This window comes from Takifugu rubripes, chromosome 17 (genome assembly GCF_901000725.2).
Source record: "Takifugu rubripes chromosome 17, fTakRub1.2, whole genome shotgun sequence".
Taxonomy (NCBI): domain Eukaryota; kingdom Metazoa; phylum Chordata; class Actinopteri; order Tetraodontiformes; family Tetraodontidae; genus Takifugu; species Takifugu rubripes.
The window spans coordinates 5,759,162-5,781,451 of NC_042301.1; the positions used below are offsets into that span (position 1 = coordinate 5,759,162).

Here is a 22,290-nt window from a genome sequence, read left to right on the forward strand (position 1 = left end):
TATAGCTTAATATTAGAAAATGCCTTTGTTGTTAGTGAAGTAATTCCCCCTTTTGTTTGACTAATGCAAGAGTGACACATGGCTGTATGGCTTTGACTCACCACAGGTGTCGAATGGGAAGTGGAGTGTGTCTGATGGCCACGAGTGCTCCTCCTTGGTCCAAATACAGCACAGCATATTCCTCGTTAAAGATCTGCAGGGACAGAAACGGCAGCTCATTTACGCTGCAGTGACTCGTCACATATTGGGAGCAAGTCAGCATCACCGGAGCCGTGACGTAGCATAAAGTGACATAAATAACAAAGACCACACAAGTGAGGCAAATTATTCAGAAATAATGGTTTCTGAATAATTGCACTTCGGTTGAATTTAATTAAGAACAAGGCCCATAAATTTGAAGATGTCAGGATCAGTGAGGGGAGGGCTTCCTGCCAGGAATGCTCAGGACCAAGTGGTTGTCTTCAAAAAACAAATGTAAACAAAGGGGGTAAGATTTAAGGTAGTCAAATTGGCTCTAAACGTGTAACATGAAAAAACAAAGAAAATGTTAAAAGAAGCATCAGAAGAAGAGAGGCCATAACACCCATGGGGAGAGTAAGCAGAGTGATGTGATGGCGTAACTTAACCTGTCTCCACGTGTTTCCAGCATCTGACGTGATGAACACGGTGACGTTGCTGCTGCTCAGTCCAGAGCCAGTGCAGCCTGGAGGTCCGACATGGGAACGGGAACAGACATAGGAAAAACGAGTGTTAGAAACAGGAAACTGTACCACAAATGTATTTATTCATGATTTGAAAAAATATGAAAAGAAGAAACTTTGGAAATATAAAGAGTGTTGAGGAGGGTTTGGAGGGTTCTCAAGCATGAACTGCCTGTTCACATCAGCATCTAGTGGGATTTAAGTCTGAACTTTTTGGGAGGTTTTTTTCCCAAATTTTCTGAGGTGGACTTGCTGGTGTTATCAAAGTGGAACCATGAGCCAGATAGTCTCCTAATCAGCTAGACCGAATCACAGTTTATAGTTAATTCAGAATTTCATTCATTACAGGAAGCTGTCCAGGCCCAGAACATCACATTTGACCAATGTGTAAAGTTCTTTTCATCAAATGCTGTGTCGTTTTTACCCTACATCTAACGCAAACGTTCCACAAACATCAACTTTTGTCCTGTCAGCCCATAGAATCATTTCTCCCTAATTATTGGAGATGCTCAAGACGTTTCTTGGCAACAGTGAGACAGAGTCTTTGTGTTCTTTTCTTTCGGTCAGCAGCGGAGACAGCCTTGGAACTCTCCCATGCATGGATTTTTGCCCAGTCTCTTTCCTTTTGTTGAGTCAGGAAGATTGACCTCAACTTTCAGCACTCTAATCTGATACATTTTTTTTCTCATGTGATGAGGGGAAAATGGAAATCTGTGAAGCAGGCAGGCTTTTTCATCCATAAAAAGAAGACTCCTTCTCCTTTCCTCATAATGAAGTCATTATAAACTATTCTACATTTAGTAAAAGCCAAAAATTACAAATAATATTTTAAAAAAACAAGAAAATTGAGCAGTTTCAACAACAGGACCAGAGAAAGTGATGGCAAAAACCCCTGAAAAGAATGAGCATTAACATCAAATCAGATTCCCTCGCTGCCACCTGATGCAACAATGATTCCCGGTGCCGACTCCCTGCTGGCAATGTTCCCAGACGTGTAGGGATTTGCAGACACATGAAGATGGAGATGCAGGGAACAATATGGCTGCAGAGAACAGAGCAGAAACCAGTCAGAAGGGCTGCAGATTAAACCAAGCAACTGCAAATATAGCAACACTTTTCAGATATGAGTTGGTAATTAATCAGCTATAAATACATGGAAAACGATGCACCACAGATAAGAGGAAAACCTCATTTCCTAATTATCGATTTGCCATCTATCAATGTCATTTTTTGAAGAAAAGAACAGAAGCTTTACTGTCTGAAAATGATTTCTCTGTGCACTTTTTTAAATGAGAGGTCAGCCTACTGGACTACATCACGATGGTCGACCTTTCGGAGTAGCTGTCCCAGAACTCTTTGACAAACACTGTCCGTTCTGAGCAAAGAGCCCCAAAATGACAGGGAATCATTCATTTCCTCTCAAGGCTGTGCTTTGATGGAAGCCCACACATACAAAACAGTGTGAAAGCAGCATGCTGGGAGATGCTCACCAGCACACAGTGGATGCTGTTGCCCTTCAGGTCTTGGCTCGGGGCCAGCAGTAACCTCCAGTCTCTGCCTCTGTTATAGGTGATGTATGTCTTCACTTGGTTTTCCAGTTTTCTGTTAGCCAGGAACATCCCCTTTATCCCTGCTACCTGGTAAGCAAGAGGCAGCAGCTTACAGCACCAAATAAAATGAGTGGAATATTAACAGCCTTGTACTTCCCTTCATTTTCCTACCAGCATTCCTGTAGCACCAAGCCTACACAGTATATAGGCACTGAACGCTTTAAATACGGTTATTAAGCACAAAACTTCAGTGAATGCATTTAGTTAGACCACGTCGCAAGCCTTTTGGTGGACGTATAGGGTCCATATGTATTGAAACCTCCCCCACACTTTTGCTGCAATTACAGCTGCAATTTTGGCCCAATCATCTTTGCTAAATTGCTGCAGTCCAGTCAGACTGGATAGAGAAGGTCCGTTTAATGGCTACTTCTTCAGCTAGTTATATTTTTTGATCACGACACACCTCCCATGCACCCTCTTTAACTGCAAACAGAACCACTTATTGCTTCCTTCCAACAACAGCTGAGATTTGAGGGATGCATGAGTGATTCTCCCACCTGAGTGGCAGATCTCTGGAGAAGTTTTAGGGTGACCGTGAGTCCAATCCATCAAGACGACTGTACGTTCAAACTTGTTAACATGTTTTTAGATCCTAAACCTGCCTTAAACCTTCATCCCTGACCTATTTGAGAAGTCTTTATAATGCAGTTTTTTTCAGTATTGACCCTGTTGCCTGACCCGCTTTCTAGACAACAACTGAGAAACAGCCTCTTATTAAATAACAAACTTGGTCTTTGACTTAAAATTGACAAAAAAGTTTATGCTTGTAACCTGACTAAATGTGGAAAAGGTCCAAGGGGCATAAATGCTTCTGCAGGGCACCTTACAGGCGCTTATTTTAAACCTTTCCATTTTTAGTTTGTGACCTTTGTGACCTTCAGCTGAAGCCGCTTTAAAGGGGAAAATTGGAATTTCAGAGATTGCATTGCACAAGGTGGGGAGGGGATCATTTATTCCAAATAAAATGATGGACTGGCTGGGAACTTAGAGCAAGTAATGTGTGTCTTAAATTTATCTCACTTAGTACAGCTAAAGGTTGCTGCAATGAGTCAGCAAGTCCTTAATGGCAATGAAAGTCCACTTTCCTAACTGACAGAAACTTCATTGTCCCGTGGGGGAGAGATTTCCTGTCTGTCATGTTACAGGTGATGACCACAATCCATGGATTTTATTCTTTGACGGAGTTCAGAGCAAAACGCGAGTGGCACCGACGGCAGCCTGATTATTCCAGTCATTTTTCCAGTCTGGACCTCCTTATATCACTTGTAGAGCCTTAAGATCAGCCTTTGACGACTCCCCCTCCCCCCCAGGCTAGGTGCATTAGGTGGAGTGATATCTGCAGTTATTCATTAAAAAGTAAGTAATCGCTGCCTCTTAAAAGGCACAATCCATTTCATATCCTTATTGATGTCAGCGCTTTGAAGAGGGTTCGTATTCACACAACGTGCTCTCAAGGCTGCGGGTCTGCTGCAGCAGGGTTTCTATCCAAAATGACAAGGCTAATACATTTCCTCATCCCAGCCCCTCAGCTCTGAAATATTGATCAGCGTTCCCACTAAACTCAGAGGATGGCCGCACACTTTAGCAGGCTCTTGTTCAGCCTGCCTAGGAAGACTATAGATTTAATAGTATTCACTTTTCTTTTTATTTCTTTTCCTCCTTTTCATACTGTTCTTGTCATAATCTAAATGTAATGTAATGACTTATTTGTGCCTTTGTGATAGTTTTAAGGAGCTGGCATTACTGGTCGATCACAGGAAACTACAAGTTTGTGGCGGCGTTATTGTGAAATTACAGTTAAATGAGGAGTTACTAAGTGATACATGCACAGATTGTATGCCGTAAATCATGACCTAAATAATGATGTTTCCTGACCTCGTAGAGATCCACCATGACGTTGCCCTCGGGGCCGATGCTGCTCACCACATTCTCGAGGGCCAGGGTGTAATAGACCCCCAACGTATCGGACACGTACAGGTTATAGGTTTCATTCTGGTTCCACTCCTGCACAGCTGCCACCACACGGTTTTCATCCGTGCTGATCACATGCAGGTCCTGGCAAAAACAGCAACGCAAACAACAGTGCGGTAGTTACAATACACAATTCAGTTCTGCATGCATTCATCCAAATGAATTATAATTCATTAAGTTGTTGTCACAATGCATTTTTGAGCTATGGCATTAAACATTTGGGCATTGTCTTTAAATAACTTTAATGTAGTTACTGGGCTGAGTTATTCACCTGTGGCCATGCTGCTGTCTCTGCGCATAATCTACCTCTGGCTGTGCCGCCAACGTTGCAATGAGCCGATACAAATGAAGGTGTTGAGGACTTGATTAAGTAAAACACATTTAATTGTCTCTACGGACGTGACAAGACCGTGGACGTGTGAAGCAGCATGGGATCATCGTTAATACCTGTTAATGCTGTCCTTGATTTCCTTGAAAATAGCAAAGGCTAACAGGCAGAACCGGTGAGGAAGCCTTGACTGTGCCCTTATAATTGTATAAATGTGCTGCCTAGATGAAGACCATTCTGTAGACACTAGAAGGTACATATGTAATTCACTAAATGCATTTTTATTTTATACCTTCGGCAGGGTGTATTTGGGAAGCTTCAAGGGTGTGAAGACGTCTCTTTTAGCAGACACATAGTAGATTGGTTTCCCTGCTGTTGACACCTTAATAAGAAATGACATTGATGAAAGAGCATGAAAAAGTACTTTTACAATCAGAGTAACTGTTTTTCACAATGATTTTCCGGGAGCAAAGTGGACGATTACACACCTGCACGAAAACGTACTCGTCTTGCACCACCAGAGAATTGGGGTCGATGTAGCCAGGGAACGGTTTGGCCTTGTTGGCATCTGTGCAGTTTTGCAGCTTGCAGGTTATATATAATGCCTCTGCTCCCAGAAGGACACACACAAACACACCCAGGTCAAGCAAGGGCATCAGTCGTGGCACTGGAGAATAAAACAATGCTACACGAGCTGTTTGCTGATTTGGCTTTAAATGCAACGCCACTAAGAAGAGTCTGACCTGCTCCGTGTGCTATTCAATTCGATTCAATTTTTATTTATATAGCATCTTTTACAATCAATATTGTTTCTAGGCGCTTTACAGAATCCCAGGGCCTAACCCCAAACAAGCAACAGTGGCAAGGAAAAACTCCCCTTTAACAGGAAGAAAGACCTTGAGCAGGACCAGGCTCACAGCTCTGCGAGAACATTTAATCAGTAGTGACTCACACGGCTGCAAGGCTGAAATACAAATGTTTCAAATCAATCCACAATTAATTCTATCAAACTTTAAACCCAGCTAACGCACGTAGAGCACATACACACCTCCGCTCACCAGCGAGAACCGGAGAAAACATTAAATCAGCTGTCGACTAGGATGACCGTTTGACCACCAGCTGACCAGCTTTATGATGCCTATTTAATTTTACAACAGGACCTTGCATCTGCGCACGCTGCCAAAATGGCCAAAACCTGTCTGGAGACAGCAGACGCAATGAAAGCAACTTGGGCTTCCACAACACATCAGCAGTGCTACAGGCTGATCGTCACACTGGTGCATCATGATTGCATCACTCAACCTCCTTTTCAGCAGCTGGATGGTTTAACAATATTGTATAAATTGTGTATTTTTTTTCTTGTCATGATGAGATATTAAATTTGTCCAATGCACTGAAAATCAGCTCTGAGCCCTAATCATTAATATTAAAACGAAGAAGTGATATTTAATTCTGTCTGGAATTTTACAGGAGTTTTACTTTTGGGGTTTGTTTACTGAACTGAAATAACTTCAGCACAATATTCTACTTTTTGAGATGCACTTGTGTGTATGAACTCACGAATCACAGCAAAGTCGTTTTTGGAATTTTTTGTGGTTGATAGTAATTTCTCCATGCAGCTCAGGTAAATCCTTTTTAAAAGTACTGTATCCATATATTTATCTCCACTTTTCTCCCTTTGTCACTGTAAGCCCACAAACTGCTTGTCCCTGTACATTACCCTTCAATAAAACTGTCCATCAACTTCCAATTTCTCTCCAACATAGCACTTGCGGGTAAAAATAAATTACAAAAATGAACCGTTCAACACTAAATTCAAATACTTACGTCCTTCAGAGACACTAGTTTCCAGGTGAATTAAACCAGGCTCTTTGTCCAAACCCAATTTTGACCTGAATAAAAAAAATTCAAGGTGTTTTAGGTCACAACTCATTTAAAACACATGCTGGTGACCTCATGCTGGACATAAATACCGACAAAGAAATAAAACAAATTGGTAAATTGGTAACAATTTTCAGCAAGTCTTTGTTTGCAGTCCAATGTGAAGATTTACCATGAAAACAAATGGGAAGAGACATTGCCTGACATTGAAAATATATAAATAACTCCAATATAACAGTGGAGATGTCCAGAGATGGAACACATTTAATCGTCTCAACATTAAATATGTATTACAAGGCTGGAGGGGGTCAGAGGTCAGGGAAAGACAGAGAACCCAGAGCGAAGTGGAGTGAGACATGGGAAGAGAATGAATGAGGCCAGACAGAAAAAGACCTGAGCGGTGTCTATATGAGGGGAATGAGGAGTGGTTGCTCATCAGAGTTATTGGCGGTAAAGGTGATTTCCCAGATGAAGCACAACTGCAAACGGGATGGCCCACTTATATGAAATGATTCTATTTTCACGGAAAAATCTTTTTTTTAAAATATGGTTTTCTATTTTTGGGACCGCAAATACGAGTGATAACTTCATAATTCTCTGGAGTCCTTAAAATGTGACAGCTTTAGTCACATCCTCTGCCCTCAAACACACAAAAGTCCTTTTTAAAGAGTCGTGTGTGCTGTGTATTGCTTCAGTTTTACACATGAAGTACTGTTTTAATGTCGGCTGGCCAACAGACATCCCTACGACTATCGCCCTATGCTGGGTTCATATATTCTGGTTAGAGTGAGCACCATCTATTGACTCCACCACTTTTCAAGTTAGTGGTGTGTCGGTGTGGTTACATTACTGTTAAAGGGGGCTTCTGTAAGTCTGTATGTCAAGGTTATTGTATGATGATCCTTTAGGTTTAGCACCATTAATAATAATGGTCTGTTTGAACTGTGATGCTGAATAATCTTAGATGAAAAGTCTACTTAAGCTTAACACTTATTCCGCAAAACCAAAGAAAATAAAAATAAAATTGTGCCATTCAGCTTCCAGTTTCCAACTTGACTGTATGAAAATCATGACTTTTTTCATTGCACAAAACTGAGACTCTTCATCTTTACGTGTTGTGTGGCCACATGAACAGCAGGAAGAAGCTTCACAGCTTCCTCCCCAACTAGTGTAGTGTCTCGCCCCAAATAGATCTCTTCCAGCTTCTGCAGCGTCAGCCATTCATTCTTTCCCTCCTGGCTGATCAGCTTGTTACAACATTCACTTTTAGGGCAGAAGTTTTTCTTTCATGTTACTGTAGTTACTGTAGTTGACATAAAACTGAGATGATTCTGCAGGAACCGCTCGAATAAAGGGAAGGCTAAGTCCGGACATCGCTATATGAATGAATGCTAGCTGCAGCATTTGCAAAATAAAGAGTTAAAAACGCCCCAAAATATGAGTCATTGCATCATTTCAGGGCAACAGTAGTCAAAAAAGAACTTTAAAAGGCAATGTGCTTTGTCAAAATGCATAATATTTGCTGCTGTGGGAGATTGGGCATGTCATAAGCATGAATAATAAACACTTTAAGTAGCTTTCTGACTCATCTGTTCTGGCCTTAATAGAGAAAGCAGAGACGTAGACCATACAATCCATTATCACTAAATAAATAAATGCTGAATTTATCCACAGAAAGGCAAAATCATGAAATTTGATACTTTTCAGTGCTGTCCTCATCTTTGTACCCACCAGTAGAAACGATTGGGAGCCACCTTCTCATGCACCAGTTGCCACCTCCTCCCAAACTCCACGGAGCTGTAGAGCTGTCGTCAGACAATTAGGCCAAATTAAGAATGCAGTGTTTTACTTCAACAAACTGAAAACGGCTTTGTTTTCTACATTTGATCATAAAATCAACATTCTCACTTTTAATGTCTCCAACTGATTTTATCTTTGAAAGAAAAAGTTCAATAGAATGCACCTTTGACACGCCCGGTTTAAAAGGATGCCTCAAAGAATTGAGACATTAGAACTAAAATGTCATTTAATGTTGTCATTGTGTTGATTTTCAAGTGCTAATATTGAGTAACACTAAATATGAATGCTTTGCAATAATGAGCTTATAATATAGAAAAATGAAATATTCCTTTCTCTGATGTGGCATAACAGCATTCTCTCCATACCTTTGACTAGACCAGTCTCGCCTGTTTTCTCACCTTCTGATCATGGCTGTAGGCCAGGATCCAGTCCTCCTGCTCTGGATGGAAAAGTAGGCTTAGGATGTAGAAGTTCAGCCGATACTTTTGGAACATAGCTCCTTCATCAGAGCTGATAAGCAGACTGCTCTCCACTTCAGGATCCGTTAACAGCATGATCTGCAGACGACAAATGTGTCAGAAATTCGCCTCAAAAATCTAAGACCATGGTCCTGGAAAAGGGTGGGTTGCCCATTCTGGGCAGCATCTCCAGTCCTGTTGAATCACTCTGCTGTGGAGATGAGAGAGCTGAAGGGGAAGGCCAGGTTCCCTGGTTACCAGTCAGTCCAGGTTCCTAGGTCCCAGGTCCCCTCATCTATAGTCATGAGCTGTGGGTAAAGACTAATTTGGGTACAGATCACTAATACAAGAGGCTGAAATGAGTTCCCGTCCTAGGGTGACTGGGATCAGCCTTAGAGATGTAACAATAGCTAATAATAACTGAGCCCAAAGTAGAGCTCTTGAAGAGGAGCCGTTGGTGATGGTTAAGGTGTCCCACCAGGAGGCCTCACAGACACCTCAGGTGTGTCCATCCAGGAAGAAACCCAGGATAGACCTACGACTGAGTGTATCTCTCTGGCCTGGGAAAGCCTGGGAGAGGAGCGTCCCTGACATGTGGCTACAAGACGGGCAGACAGATGTACAAACAATGGATTTTTTATTGTTTTTTTTGTGTTGATGAATCCATGTATAGCAGAACAGCATACCCTCACATATATATGCGGGCCACGCAGACACCTATAGATCACTTCACATCCATATCAACATTTATACCAAGACAAAAAATAGCTGCATGCTGGAAGGAGCGAGTCTTCTAATTGGAGATAAAGCGTGAAGGAGAGCACATCAGGCCCCGGGAGGGCGGAGTATTCACAAGAGGTTAAAAATGTCAGTCGTAAAGACGTGCTACAGCTCTAAAGGTCATAACATCACTTGTTAATGCCAAATCCTCAGCCAATACTAAACTTTCACTCTCGTTGCGCAGATTGAAGAGGACTCGATTTAACAGTTTTACATTTGCTTTACATTTACTTTGTTGTCATTTGTGCATTATATTATGTTGGAAAATTTATGAAATTGCGTCGCCATGAAGAAGTGGACGGAGGGTGGTACAAAATGGGCAGCAGGAAGAAGTAAGATCTACAATTTGACAATTATTCTGCATGTTACTATTAGCTTTTCTTACATATAACTACTAGCTACTGGTTATAAAGGATATATAGTCACCTTTAGTCACCAGATACACTTCTGAGTTTCCACACACCACTGAGCAGCATCGGCTGCAGACAACACAATCGTAGTTGGGGTGTGGAGAAGGATTGAGAAGGCAAACTTATCAGGAAGGTAGACTCTCAGTTGGTTACCATGGTGGAGGTGGTGGAGCGGAGTGTGCTGGCCACACTGCTGGCCAGCGTGAACAATGCCTCTTATCCTCTCTATAAAACAGTTGAGAAACTGTGGAGGTGCTCCAGCAGTAGACTGATGGCACTGAGGGGTCTATGCTCCCCAGGACTAGCAGACATCTGTCTGTCTATACCCTTATTTAATTCCAAGAAGAACAAAAGCCAGACATCAGATGTTGAACCTGAGACAGTGTTGCTGCTGTGGTGATGGATGCAGAATATGATTTAGCTTTGTTTTGCTGAAATATGCAAGGATAAGCCTCTAATGACACCCCAAACTGTCACAGGGTTTTGAACTACCCACTGATAACAAGCTGGATGGTCCCCCACAGATGCTCCTCCTGCACCCTTTTGATGCCCCCACTTCCAACTTTTTTTGAAAGACGTTTGCTGCCATCAAATTCGCAATGAAACAATCTTTATGAAAGAGTAAAATGTCAGTTTGGGCGTCCGACATGTCGTTAATGTTTTATTCAGAATAGTGAATGCGTTTTTGAGATTTAAAAATGATTCCAAACATCTTTGCAGGTGGAGCATTACCAGCGTTTCCAGTTGGTCCAACTTTTATGTCACTCTTTATCTATTTTTCTGTTATCCTGTCTCCATCCCATCTGGATTTTGGTCTATCATCCCATCTCTCCTCTGTCACTATGTCTTTTTACAGGCTCCGGGGTGCTCGCCTCTCACATCACACATCACAGCCATGTTGAGAGGGTACCTTAGGGCTGACAGATGTTGCATCCATCCACCATTATCACCACCAACTCAAAAGAAACCATCATACTTCAGCTTGTCCTGCATGGCATTGCCACTTGTGTGTGCATGTCACTCTTGCCAACAACGAATGGACCATTTTCAGATACCGGTACTTGTTTGCCACACGGTGTGTCCAAAAACAATAAAAGGGAGGTCTTTTGGACTGTGATCCAGTTCATTGGATGAATCTAACGCATTCACACATGTTTACCAGGTAGATACTCTAACTCACAACCTTGAGGAGTGTTTGGAGGATCGATACTAGGCTGAATAAAATACAGCTGGATTAATGAGGTGTCACTGTGGGACATGTGCACAGAGTCTTCCAGTTAAGCACCAGAGGAGAAAATTCATCTGGAATAACTAAAGAGACATTATTGGTGAGATCAGTGGAAAGCTCAAAGTAAAATCCTGGTGGGCTGTTTTAATTTATAATAATTCTAACGGTCATTCCTCAACATGTCTGAAAATCTCCAACAACATCAACTAAAGTCTGTATTTTGTCCTGATGGAAATGATCCTGTTTCTGAATCAACTTTTGTTTTTGCTGTTTTTCAGTTTAACCACATCCATGCAGTTTATTTTCACTGGAAACATTATTTAAAACAGTTTCTCATTGTGTTCATGATGTGAACCTCAGTATCTTTTGCTCTGTTCTGTAATTTAGACATTTTGTCCCTCTAATTCCTCATGAATGTATAAAGACTGTCTTTGTTTTATGGCCACTCTGCTGCAGAGCAACACATCAGCATGATATGCATAATCTGCATTTATGTATGAGTGTGCCTTTCTTCTAAATTTCTGCATGATTCTCCTCCTCTGTGGACCTTCAGATTGTTTGTGAATCATGTTGAGATTTGACGATATGAAATATTCAAGTCTGCTTTTAACTCTGGACTTCAATAAACAAAAGTCTCTGAAGCTTGACAGTCCCATCGGTGGTGAATTCACATTCCACCCACCTGTCTGGCGTTCACTACTGAGCCACACAAGGCCATAATTGTTTTTGAAAGCTATGCAAAAACATGATTACCCAGAGAGAGGTGGAGAGAGGGATAGAGAGACACAGAGAGAGAGAGAGAGAGAGCCAACCCACTGAATGGTTTATTTCAATACATTAATGTCAAATGGCCGTTGTTCCTTACAGCTAAATGTGGCTGAGTGAAGAAAAAATAACCTACATCCTGTTTTATACATGATATATAATCTGAATTACCTATTTTTCACGATGACACGATGATCTTTATCAAGCAGCATCAGCAGCATCATTCGCCATTTGAAGTCATCTACTGTCACAAGCTGAGGCTTCTCTCATATCTCTCTTGTAAACCTCAAATGACTTTCCCTCCTGTGACATCATGTAGCTGTGAGGATTTGAAAACCATTATAATTACTCGCTTCCCAATCGTCTCTGAAGAGGTTCAGTTGTCTCTTTTGCTTTTTGTGCAGCTTGTGTCACCACATTCTCCACCCACTGAGGCTTTCCTCCCTCCGTCCCCTCCAGCCACACAGGCCTGCTTTACTTCCACTAGAGGCTGAAGAGGGGATCTGTTGTCTACCGCCAGCAGCGCTCACATGGCACCACGCCCGCGGGGGAGGGGGGCAGCAGATTGCCCAGCATCATCTTCAGTAACCTTCATTACCAGCAAGTGTGTGTGATTTTACAATTAACTGTGGAAAACGTTGAAGGTGTAGCTACCTGCGCACCTGGAGCAAAAGCTTTTAGATGTATGTTGGTGTTGATTTCATTTATAGATAAATTTCATTCTGGTAAAAGCTGTCCCAAACATTTATGTTCAATAAATATCAATAAACCATCAACCTCAAATAGTATTGAGAGAAGAAACTAGTTTTAATTTTATAAAAGGGAAAAAATCTTAAATCATCCTCTCAATCCTGCAATTTCAAAATAGTTCAGTCCTATAGAATAAGAACTAATTATACATTTTAATTAAATATTTTTAAGGGGGTGTTCAACAGAATTCAACAAATTATCTCCCTGACAACTAATTAGGCAAAATAAATATTAAGTCACATTTTTCCTGCAGTATAAAAAACGATAGAGAAACTTTGAAAAATTCATTAAAACTTGAAACTCAGTCATGAATATAAGAGTAAATGAGTTCCACAATAGTACATTTGTTTTAGTTTGCAGTAAGTTTTAATACATAACATAAAAATGGTTATGCAACTGTCTTCTATCATTTTAAAGTAAACCCATTTTATCAGATTAATAGTAGAAAGGCTGAGAGCTCAGCAGCGTTGGACTCTACCTGTGTGATTGTTGCCTATGGGAAAGAGACGCTTCATCTGCCCTTTAAACTAATATTAATCTAGTGTAACAAGTTTATCTTTCATGCCATGAAATCCATAAAGGATATAACGACCAACCTGGGTGAGTTGCTGCTAAATGGTTACTTCAGAACCAGTGTGTCAAAACCAGTTTGGCAGGACCCAAATGCAGAACAGACGTCAGATGGGTCAGAAAATTTAAACCTCAATCAGATTCTTACCGGTAATCTGACCAAACAGACAGACAAAATCATGATCAGGACCATAATCCACCCAGTAAAAATCCAACATATTATAATCCACAACACAAGAAGGGAAGATGAAGCTGGTTTAAATCCATGAGAAGGGGAGCAGGGAAAGTTAGACGCAGGCGGGACACATAAAGGTATTAAGAGTGAATAGAGACGAGGCAGGGAGGACAAGACAAAATACAGGAAACAACAATAAAGATGAACACAGGGGGACCAAGAGATCCTAATTTTCTGTTTGAACCCATATGTGGGCATCAGCCGCACAGCCCTGCAATGGTTGCATATCAGATTTCGATGCTAGAACTCTCCATAGTTGGTGTTTGTGAGTTATCATTTTCATGTGAGCTCCCTTTATTTGCTCCATCTTGGTTCCATCTTCAGGAAGCATGGCCTTTTTATGATTATAGGCCTCTTCTGGAGGTTTTATAGTGCTGAACAACGTGATGAATGCAGGAAAACGTCACCAAAGAACAAGTAAAAACACAAACCTTCCTCTTGTTGTTGGGGCTCACATACAAGTAGCTGAGGATTGTCTTTGCTCCTATTTTGTCGTTCAGCTTCTGGTATTTTCCTCCATAGTCAGTTGACCTGAAATTCAGTGAGAGAGGTTAGATCATCGCTTTATCAATTAAAGTTACAATTCAAGCCCCAAATAGATTAAGAGAAGAAGAAAAAACCTGATGTAATTAAATGTGTTTTTTAATCTGCCATTTTTGTCCAGCACAGCAGAACAGAGGCCACTTCCTTGTGATCTTTACGTGAGGATTAGAGCTGCTGTAATTAAACACAGAGCCAGAGGGCGTGACTGTGTGTACATCACGATGATCAGAAATGATGTTCAGAGGTGTTTAAACAATGCTATAAATGTCAGGAACGCTAACGAGCTATGCGGCATATGTGCTGGCAGTCTTGGCTAATGCATGAGGTGATGTTTAGTGTTTTCGCAGCAAACACACAAACGTGCGTGTGCACAAGCCCCAGATTTTGCTTGCAATCCATGCACAATGTACAGACATGTTTTTAGACCATCATATAAAGTACAAATCAGAGCTTGACGGGTCTATTTAGGCTTTTTATAAGGCTTGACGCTCAGTCAAGGAGCCGTGTGGCTTTAAATGTAAAGGTAAAGAAAATCCAAGCACCAAGGGTTTTTTTCTGTAATACAACGAAACAACTGTAGTGTTTTCCTCTGATACTTTACTTTCAATTCAAACTAAAGTTGTTGTATACAGGTTTCTTGGAGTGGAAGAACCCATCAATGGCTCACAGGTGATTTTCTCCCATTCGATACATCTTGTAGTAAATAACTCGTGGATGTATGTCATGATTTGGTTTCTTTAGTAAGTGAAACCTTCCTAATACTTAATGAATCCAGTTTCATCAGCATCTCTGCTGTTATTGGTAAATGACATCATCTGCAGCAAATTTCTAGGCTCTTCTTGCACTTCCTGACAAATCCCTCTCTACCTTTGTGTTCTACTCCCATTAGTTTGCAAACCTCCATCCTCTAAGCCCGGTCATGCTGCTGAGATAATCCCTTTCCTGCAAAATGCCACATCCACACATACACGTACAGTCTGGCTCAGACAGCAGCCGACACAGGCCGGTGCGGACAGTACGCCGTTATGAACGTGTGGTATAAAACTCACCTCCACAATGAACTCTCTGTCACGCTGTTGAGGTTGAAGTCAAAGAGTTTGGTCAGCATCAAAATCACCTGCAGAGTGAAACAAGCCTGCGATCATTACTCACATCGATTAATTGGTGGGCTGTTAAAATTTCACCATATTAAAAGTTGCAGTCAGGATTGGGGCAACAATCAAGCCCATTACACTGGGCCAATGCCCTCCATTAGATCAGTACTGCTCCCTTTATTGACCGTATGCTCTCTCTCTGCTTAATTGGACATCTCTGCATGTCTAGACTGTTTTCTGGTAAGAAACTTGCTAAATCAAATCTTATTGTATGCCACAGTTCAGTTCAAGATATGAATGATAGTCTGGAAATCTCTTTCTAACACATTTTAAATTGTTAATCCTAATCTTAATTTCAATATTATACCGAAATATTCTTATTTCTGTTCAGAAGGTGCCCAGGTTGAGGGAAAGTGGGTCAGCTGATCTCTTGGGGGGGGGGGGGGCTGAAAAAGCCACAGAAATATCTCGATGTAGCATCATCAAGACGTAGCCTCTGTTTCTTCATTCCATTATTTTTCGCCCAGCTTTTTTGCAGGTCAATGTTAGAAACATGATGAAAACAAAAGTCATTCCATTTGCTGTAGCTGTTAAAGTGCAGCCATATAAAGTAGTCTGCGCTTCTGTGGATAGAGAAGGCTCTTTTTTTTTTATAAGATCTGCTTTTAAAAAACAAAAACAAATCAAGACTTATTACCAGAAAGACGCGCTGCGAGTAAGATCTGTCGTTCTGTCTTTGCAGGCAATTATCAGTAAGACGCCCCGTCAGCTGGGCTCCCGCTGGAAACACCATCACTGACCATGTCAATTTAGCCTGAGGGCTTCTCATACTGTAAATACCATAACAAGGCCGACCGAGTGGAGGCAGCCTCCGGACAGACACATGCTCTCTTCTGAGCGCTGACAGCACTGACAAGTGCAGACAAGCATGAGGGCACTTGTCTTGCTTTGAAGTTGTGAAATTAACTTTCAATGCTTCAAATCTTAGAATGTTTTTGCATCTCTGAATAATGCTGAACATGTGTCCGTTATGCTGGGAAATATCACTGAAGTGTCATCATTTTAAGCCCGAATATAAACTTCCTGCTTCCTGGAATGTGTCCACTCTCTGTCCGTCTGTAGCTTCATATGCAATAATTTTTAGTACGTAATCCAATTCACCCTCTAACCATAACAATTCCTCACCCTTAGCTGTCACACACGGTTGTTCCACGATGCACAGAGATGTTCCAATCAACCTACGCCTCTCAATTAAATAGCAAAGAGCTGATTTCTTATTTTCATGACTCAAGCTTGGGCTTTTCCTAGAAGGATGATGGTAAACTGTCAAATTACTTGATAGTTGTTAAAGAGCTTTGGTGCATGATTGACAGGTTTCCACATTGATCAGCATCCAGCCTCGCTTTTGCATCCATTAAGTATTGATCCTGTTTTTGTTCTTCTGCCAGGATCATTTTTTCTGCAAAATCATGAGCATGAAAATGTAAGAATGTGATTGTGTGTGTGTGTTTCACTCGTCCTTCAGTGATTTTCTGTGAGCAGCTAGTCTCCTGATAGGCCACCTACAGTCCATTAAAGCTCCAAGGAACATACATAAACCGGCATGAACACATTAGGTTTTACTGGAACCAATAGAAAATGAGAGATTATCGAATGGTAAAAATGGATGAAGAGTTTCTTCCAGAATCTTTCTTTCACCATTTTATCTTCTGCCCTCTTCATGTGTGGAACTAGACAAAACGCTGTGGCTGGATTTAAACAGTCTGGTATTTTCTCGTCTTAAAATTCAGTTTCTACTACATCTACAAGTAGAAAATTGATTTTGGCAAACTTTGAACAAATCAAAAGCTGCTTTCTCTGCTGAGGCCTCACTAATTGTCTTATTTCCTTCACTTGAGGTTGAGTTGATGCCTGAGGTGAAACTAGATTCAAAGAATTGCCCCAAGGACCTGCCTGGGGAGCCCAACATCAGTGATGAGGAACATAATTATTTTACTATTTTGCATTTTTCTGTTACGTAAAATGTAGAAATTATTTGCATTTCATTAAATGTGACTGGACAAAAATCCTGTACCAAAACTGTTTAAGACAAGCTATGAAGATCTGAGGGGTCAAAGGTCAAAGGATAGTAGTTGTGAATATTGGATAATACTTTGGAAAAGTTGCTGATTATAATCCAAAAGGCCGGAGTTCTTCTTCAAGATGATTAAAACTAGTGAAACAGCAGCAGAGACAGACTCAGAGGGGAGACGTGATCAGAAAGGGAAGAAACCCAACTGGAAATAACCCTAAACTAACTAAACTGAGCAAGTACAGACAAAGGCTGTTGAAACTGGATCCCGGAACCTCTGGAGGTTGTTACCGGTATTACATGGGTCATAACCTCGTCTCAACACTATATGAATGAGACAACCAGGCCTAATTTCCTAGGAGATTTAACAATGTCCACACAGCTGTACTCGAGCTGCTGGTTGCTACCAAAATATCCCCCCCTCACTCAGAAAGGTCACTCTTGGACTGTATGTCACGAGTTATTGTTGGCATCTCCCCACGATGCTGGGCCTGACCAAAATTTCAACTCTGCCCACCCAGGAGGTTATTCAAGGTCGAGCAGCAGTGTGCAGGATTTTGGCTCCTCTGTAAATCCAAGGACAAATAAGCAAGGTGGGTGGACAAAGTTTAACTTTTGATTATTATCACTGATTAATGTTCCGTTATAGTCATCTGAGCAGCCCATGTGGCCTCGTGAGGGAATCTCAGAGGTCATTGTCAGCAACATACAGTAAGCCAGTATGTGATTATAATATCACATTAATAGACTAAACCAAAGTAAAGTAGCCCTTGTGAATTGTCAATATGTCAAACAATGAAGTTTAAACATCTGTCTTCCCTCCCTCCATCTCCTCTTGTCTCCTATCGACATCTCTTCACCCTAATTACCCTTATTTTTCCCATCTGAATTATAATTGTCCCGACTGCCTCCTCGTGTGGATGGATGGATGGATGGATGGATGGATGGATGGATGGATGGATGGATGGATGGATGGATGGATGGATGGATGGATGGATGGATGGATGGATGGATGGATGGATGGATGGATGGATGGATGTTACTAAAGGCAGTTACAGTTAAGTTTTTTTTCAACACAAGAACATATAGACATACAAAATACACAACCTGTTTAGCTTTGCTTTGCTAATTACTAGATGGGCTGATGTGACCTTGTAGGTCAAGGGAAAGTATTTTAAATGTAATCAGGGCAGCAGAAATCTTTATGGGCAGACAACGAAGAGAAATCTGGTTTCTCTTGCTAATGAGCTGAAGGCTGAGCTGAAGAACTATTTGGACATCGTGATTACATTGAATTCCAATAGTCCAGCCTACAACTAATGAATGCACGGACTAGCATCATTCTGAGCCACTAAACTACAGATACAGATCTTGATTAAAGATTACCCCAACATTCTTCACAGGCAACGTAGAGCCTAAAGAAATCCATCCAGACGAATAAATATTCAAATATATTCCTGTTAATAGGAGTTTCCTTCGCCACAGCTGCGTGTTCAGAGGTTGGGCTCTCAGGAGATCTAAAGCTTGAAACTTGAAAGAGAAATTGTTCCAAAGAGTTGTCAAAATTAAGTTTGGGGCAATTTTCCCATTTCAATAGGTGAACTGAAGAAATATCAGGCTGGAATTATTTTATGCGTTTTTTAAGCTTATTTCAAGATTAAACTGCACATTTAAACAAAATAGGTCTGGATGTCACCAGAGAGCTGGAAAGACTTTACACAGTGAAAAGAGGGAGGCAAAGGACTAGTGAGCATCAGAGACATTGTCCAATTTAAGCAAGGATCAATGAGTCGGTCCGAAAGGTGGCCAAGCGAAAAGATGCTAAATAAATACCTGAGGCAGGATGCTGGGGAACAACAGCTGGAAGCACAACGGGACAACAAACCACTGCGCAGCATGGACCAAAGCTAAATTCATGAAATGGCACGTCAAAAATACTATCAGAGGACAGAGGATGCTAGCAGGTCCACGGAATGCTACCATCCGTGCACCAAAGGTGGTGGAGACCACATTGCGACGTTTCAAATACAGATGGACAAACAGGTGATGGCGAACCAGCGGGACACTGTTGGGGTGGACAGAAGGCACAAGAGGACTGTGATGGCAATGCTAAATAAGAGCAACATCAGGAAAAAGGAACTGGAGAAATAGCACAACAGCTGGAAGGGATGTTTTCAGGCAGACAATCTCACATCAGCAGTGTAACAGTCATACGATATTAAGTTACATATAGTTAATAAATTGGGCTTTAATTCCAAAAGTTTTCCTGGATATTAAGCAGTATAAATGTGTTATTACGGCCTTTCAATGCCCTACAAATATGATCTGTAATAACATGGTGGTCCACTTTGAATTTCATCCTCAAGATTTTGTTTTCTTTCCTCTTTCTTCCACCATTCCGTCCAATTCGTTTGAGCAAGTATTCAGCTGCTGGACAGAATCTTTTTATTTATTTTTTAACTGATCCTTCAAATTAGGAAGACATCTGTGTTGGGCTGGAGGCAAGAACTAACTGAGGCAAGTAAAGCACGAGGCATCAACATGGCACCATATAATTGTTCTAACGACCTCTAGCTATAGGTGGCTGCATGTGATGGGTTCAACTGACAAGCCTAAAGACATCCGCGTGTCTCATAAGGCTCGTTGTTCATACATGGGCATGTTTGAGTTTTTGTTGTTTGGTTTTGTGTGTTTTTAAAAAGAAAAATAGGTCACAATGGGAAATCTGGCATATTGAAAATGGTCTGGTTAAGCGGTTAGAAATCAATATTGTACATTAGTAAATGATTACTTAGTGCTCTTGCAACATAAATGCAACTCACCTATGCATACAGGCTCATATGGCTCATGTGCCATAAAACAGGCAAAAGACTGCTTGCTCTGCATCAAATTTGGGTCACCATGACCTCTTTATCACTTCCGGTTCTCCTTGATAGTTGGTAAATTCCTTTTCCGGTTGAAAGAGTTACTTGTAAATTTGTTTTGGCCACTTGTAAAAATGTCACAGCTTTGTAAAAGTGTCTCACGTCTTGTAAATTTGTTTTCTGAAATGTAAATTGGTCTCAGAACTTGTAAATGTTTTATGGCAATGTCATTTTGTTTTCTGATTTGTAAAAATGTTTTCTAAAATGTAAATTTGTCTCCAGCTTTGTAAAAGTGTTTTGTCCCTCTAGGCCACTGTAGAAAACAGATTAGAAAGGTCCGCGTTAGCATCATTATTACACTGCACAGGATAAATTGTTGAAAATGTAACTCAAGCAAGCAATGAAAATAAGATTTATCATAGTTATCGTTATTGTTGTTATTATATGTAAAATGTTGTGTTTGGTGGAAAGCATCATTGTGACCATGGTGAACATATTGAGTGATTGTTTAGCCGGGAGGGATTAGCAACCTGCAGTTAACAGCACAGGCACCTGCACTGACTCCACTCACACCGACGAGCACAATTAAATCAAATCCCACTCGATGGAAATCTGCCATCTTGGGTTGGCTCTACTTTGGTGCCATGTGGTCTCAGATCAATGATTTGGAGGATATTAATGATGCTTTTTTGGATAAGCAGATTCCCTTTATTATGCTCTTTCATCATTATCGGACCTAACCTCATTAAAAATAAATTCAACAAACTAATGAAAGAAATACTTGTTTAACATAGGGTTCAGCGCATTTCAAGACCCATAATATCCATTTGTTAATGGAAAGCATTGCTTGGCAAGCCGTGAGCAGTCTGTAAAAGATAGATAATGAACTAAATTAATCCATTTGGGTTAATTACACTGATTCATTATGAAACTGTCATTGTGAAGTTTCTTCTGACTACAGAAAACAAGTCTATAAAAGGCTTTTGAAAAGCTTCTCTAGCACCACAAAGAGCCCCGACTTGCCCTCTCTAGTCTAGGATCATATGAGATTTTGGTGGGCCAACATGGAGATTGTGAACTTCGGTAAATCCGTAAAAAGCTAATCTAAACACCAGCTCAGGCATTTTGTTGTTTCCCATAATATATGGAATTACACCTGCAACCTGTCCTGATGACTGCACCTTCGTCATTTGGCTAATTTTGAGGTTGCATGCTTATATGCACGTGTTTGTATAAAAACCATAAAAAAAATCAATGCACAAGTGAAAGTAAATATGGATTTCTTGAGGATAATCTTTACAAAAGATAATAAATTCAACTCAAAACAGATTCTAAGGCCTTCAGCCTTTAATGCAAGGTCCACTTTTTGCTGCAAAATGTGGGAAATCTTCTTACATTTCCTCTGTATCTGTCACTGGTGCCTAGGCACCAAGTACATGGTAAATGCATTTGCTGCGCTCTGTGGCACAGACTCTCCTCCCAGGCTTTCCCTTCCAGCATGTTAATGTCTGGTCATCACTGGAGTTGTTTAACTGCATGGACCTCATTACTTAAAATCCTCCAGTCTGAAACAGAAGGTCAAGGATCAGCAAAGCCTCACTCCTGGCCAAGCTTATGATTCAATTTGATGCAATTCTCTGACTTCAGCTCCCTGATTACCACATATCAGCATGCCAGTTTGATCTGTCTAACTTCAGAAACATGACATCCGCTCATCATTTTTTTAACAGAACTGGCCCTTAAAAATTATTTCACCAATGTGGAGAAAAAAAAAGTTATTCTTAGCATGCGCATAAAATAAGCATTAAACTGCATATAGAAAACCAGACTATAATGTGCACCATGGAGGTGTTCCCATTGCCATAATTGCTCTACTAAACGGAATGAAATAATAATTTATATAAAAGAGGTTAAAAAAAGATGTTGAAACACTTTGAAACATATACTGAGGTTCTACATCCGTCCACAGAAAGATGCAGTACAACACCAACGCACAGATAGAGTTTCAGCCGCATTAATGCAACTTTAATGTTGCGTATTATTCCTCAAAAAGATTCCCTTTGAAGATGCCTTTCCCTGGGACCTCTGCAGGCAGTTGCATAGTAAGAGTAATAAAGATTTAGGAGTGAATAGCACCGCACATTTCCTTATCAGAGTTCGACACACACAGACGATATTACCATAACCAGCTGAGGCAGATTGTCATTGCCAGCAGAAATGTTGTTGTCAGC

General features: G+C 40.9%; 1 protein-coding gene across 4 annotated transcripts in view; it reads right to left on the bottom strand.

Annotated features, from left to right (window-relative positions):
* The window catches only part of sorcs1 (sortilin-related VPS10 domain containing receptor 1), a 70,083-nt gene that overhangs the window by 21,990 nt on the left and 25,803 nt on the right, over positions 1-22,290 (bottom strand). For all 4 annotated transcript variants that reach the window (XR_003891629.1, XR_003891630.1, XM_029851028.1 and 1 more), the window contains exons 2-13: positions 15,080-15,147; positions 13,919-14,018; positions 8,690-8,848; positions 8,223-8,296; positions 6,438-6,502; positions 5,099-5,217; positions 4,903-4,992; positions 4,187-4,366; positions 2,192-2,338; positions 1,641-1,743; positions 627-703; positions 102-193 (exon numbers count right to left, since the gene is read on the bottom strand). Coding sequence is in view for 2 of the 4 variants with exons in the window: in XM_029851028.1 (XP_029706888.1) it covers positions 102-193; positions 627-703; positions 1,641-1,743; positions 2,192-2,338; positions 4,187-4,366; positions 4,903-4,992; positions 5,099-5,217; positions 6,438-6,502; positions 8,223-8,296; positions 8,690-8,848; positions 13,919-14,018; positions 15,080-15,147 (1,274 nt within the window). In the remaining 2 variants the exon portion in view is untranslated. The remainder of the gene's footprint in view (positions 1-101; positions 194-626; positions 704-1,640; positions 1,744-2,191; positions 2,339-4,186; positions 4,367-4,902; positions 4,993-5,098; positions 5,218-6,437; positions 6,503-8,222; positions 8,297-8,689; positions 8,849-13,918; positions 14,019-15,079; positions 15,148-22,290) is intronic.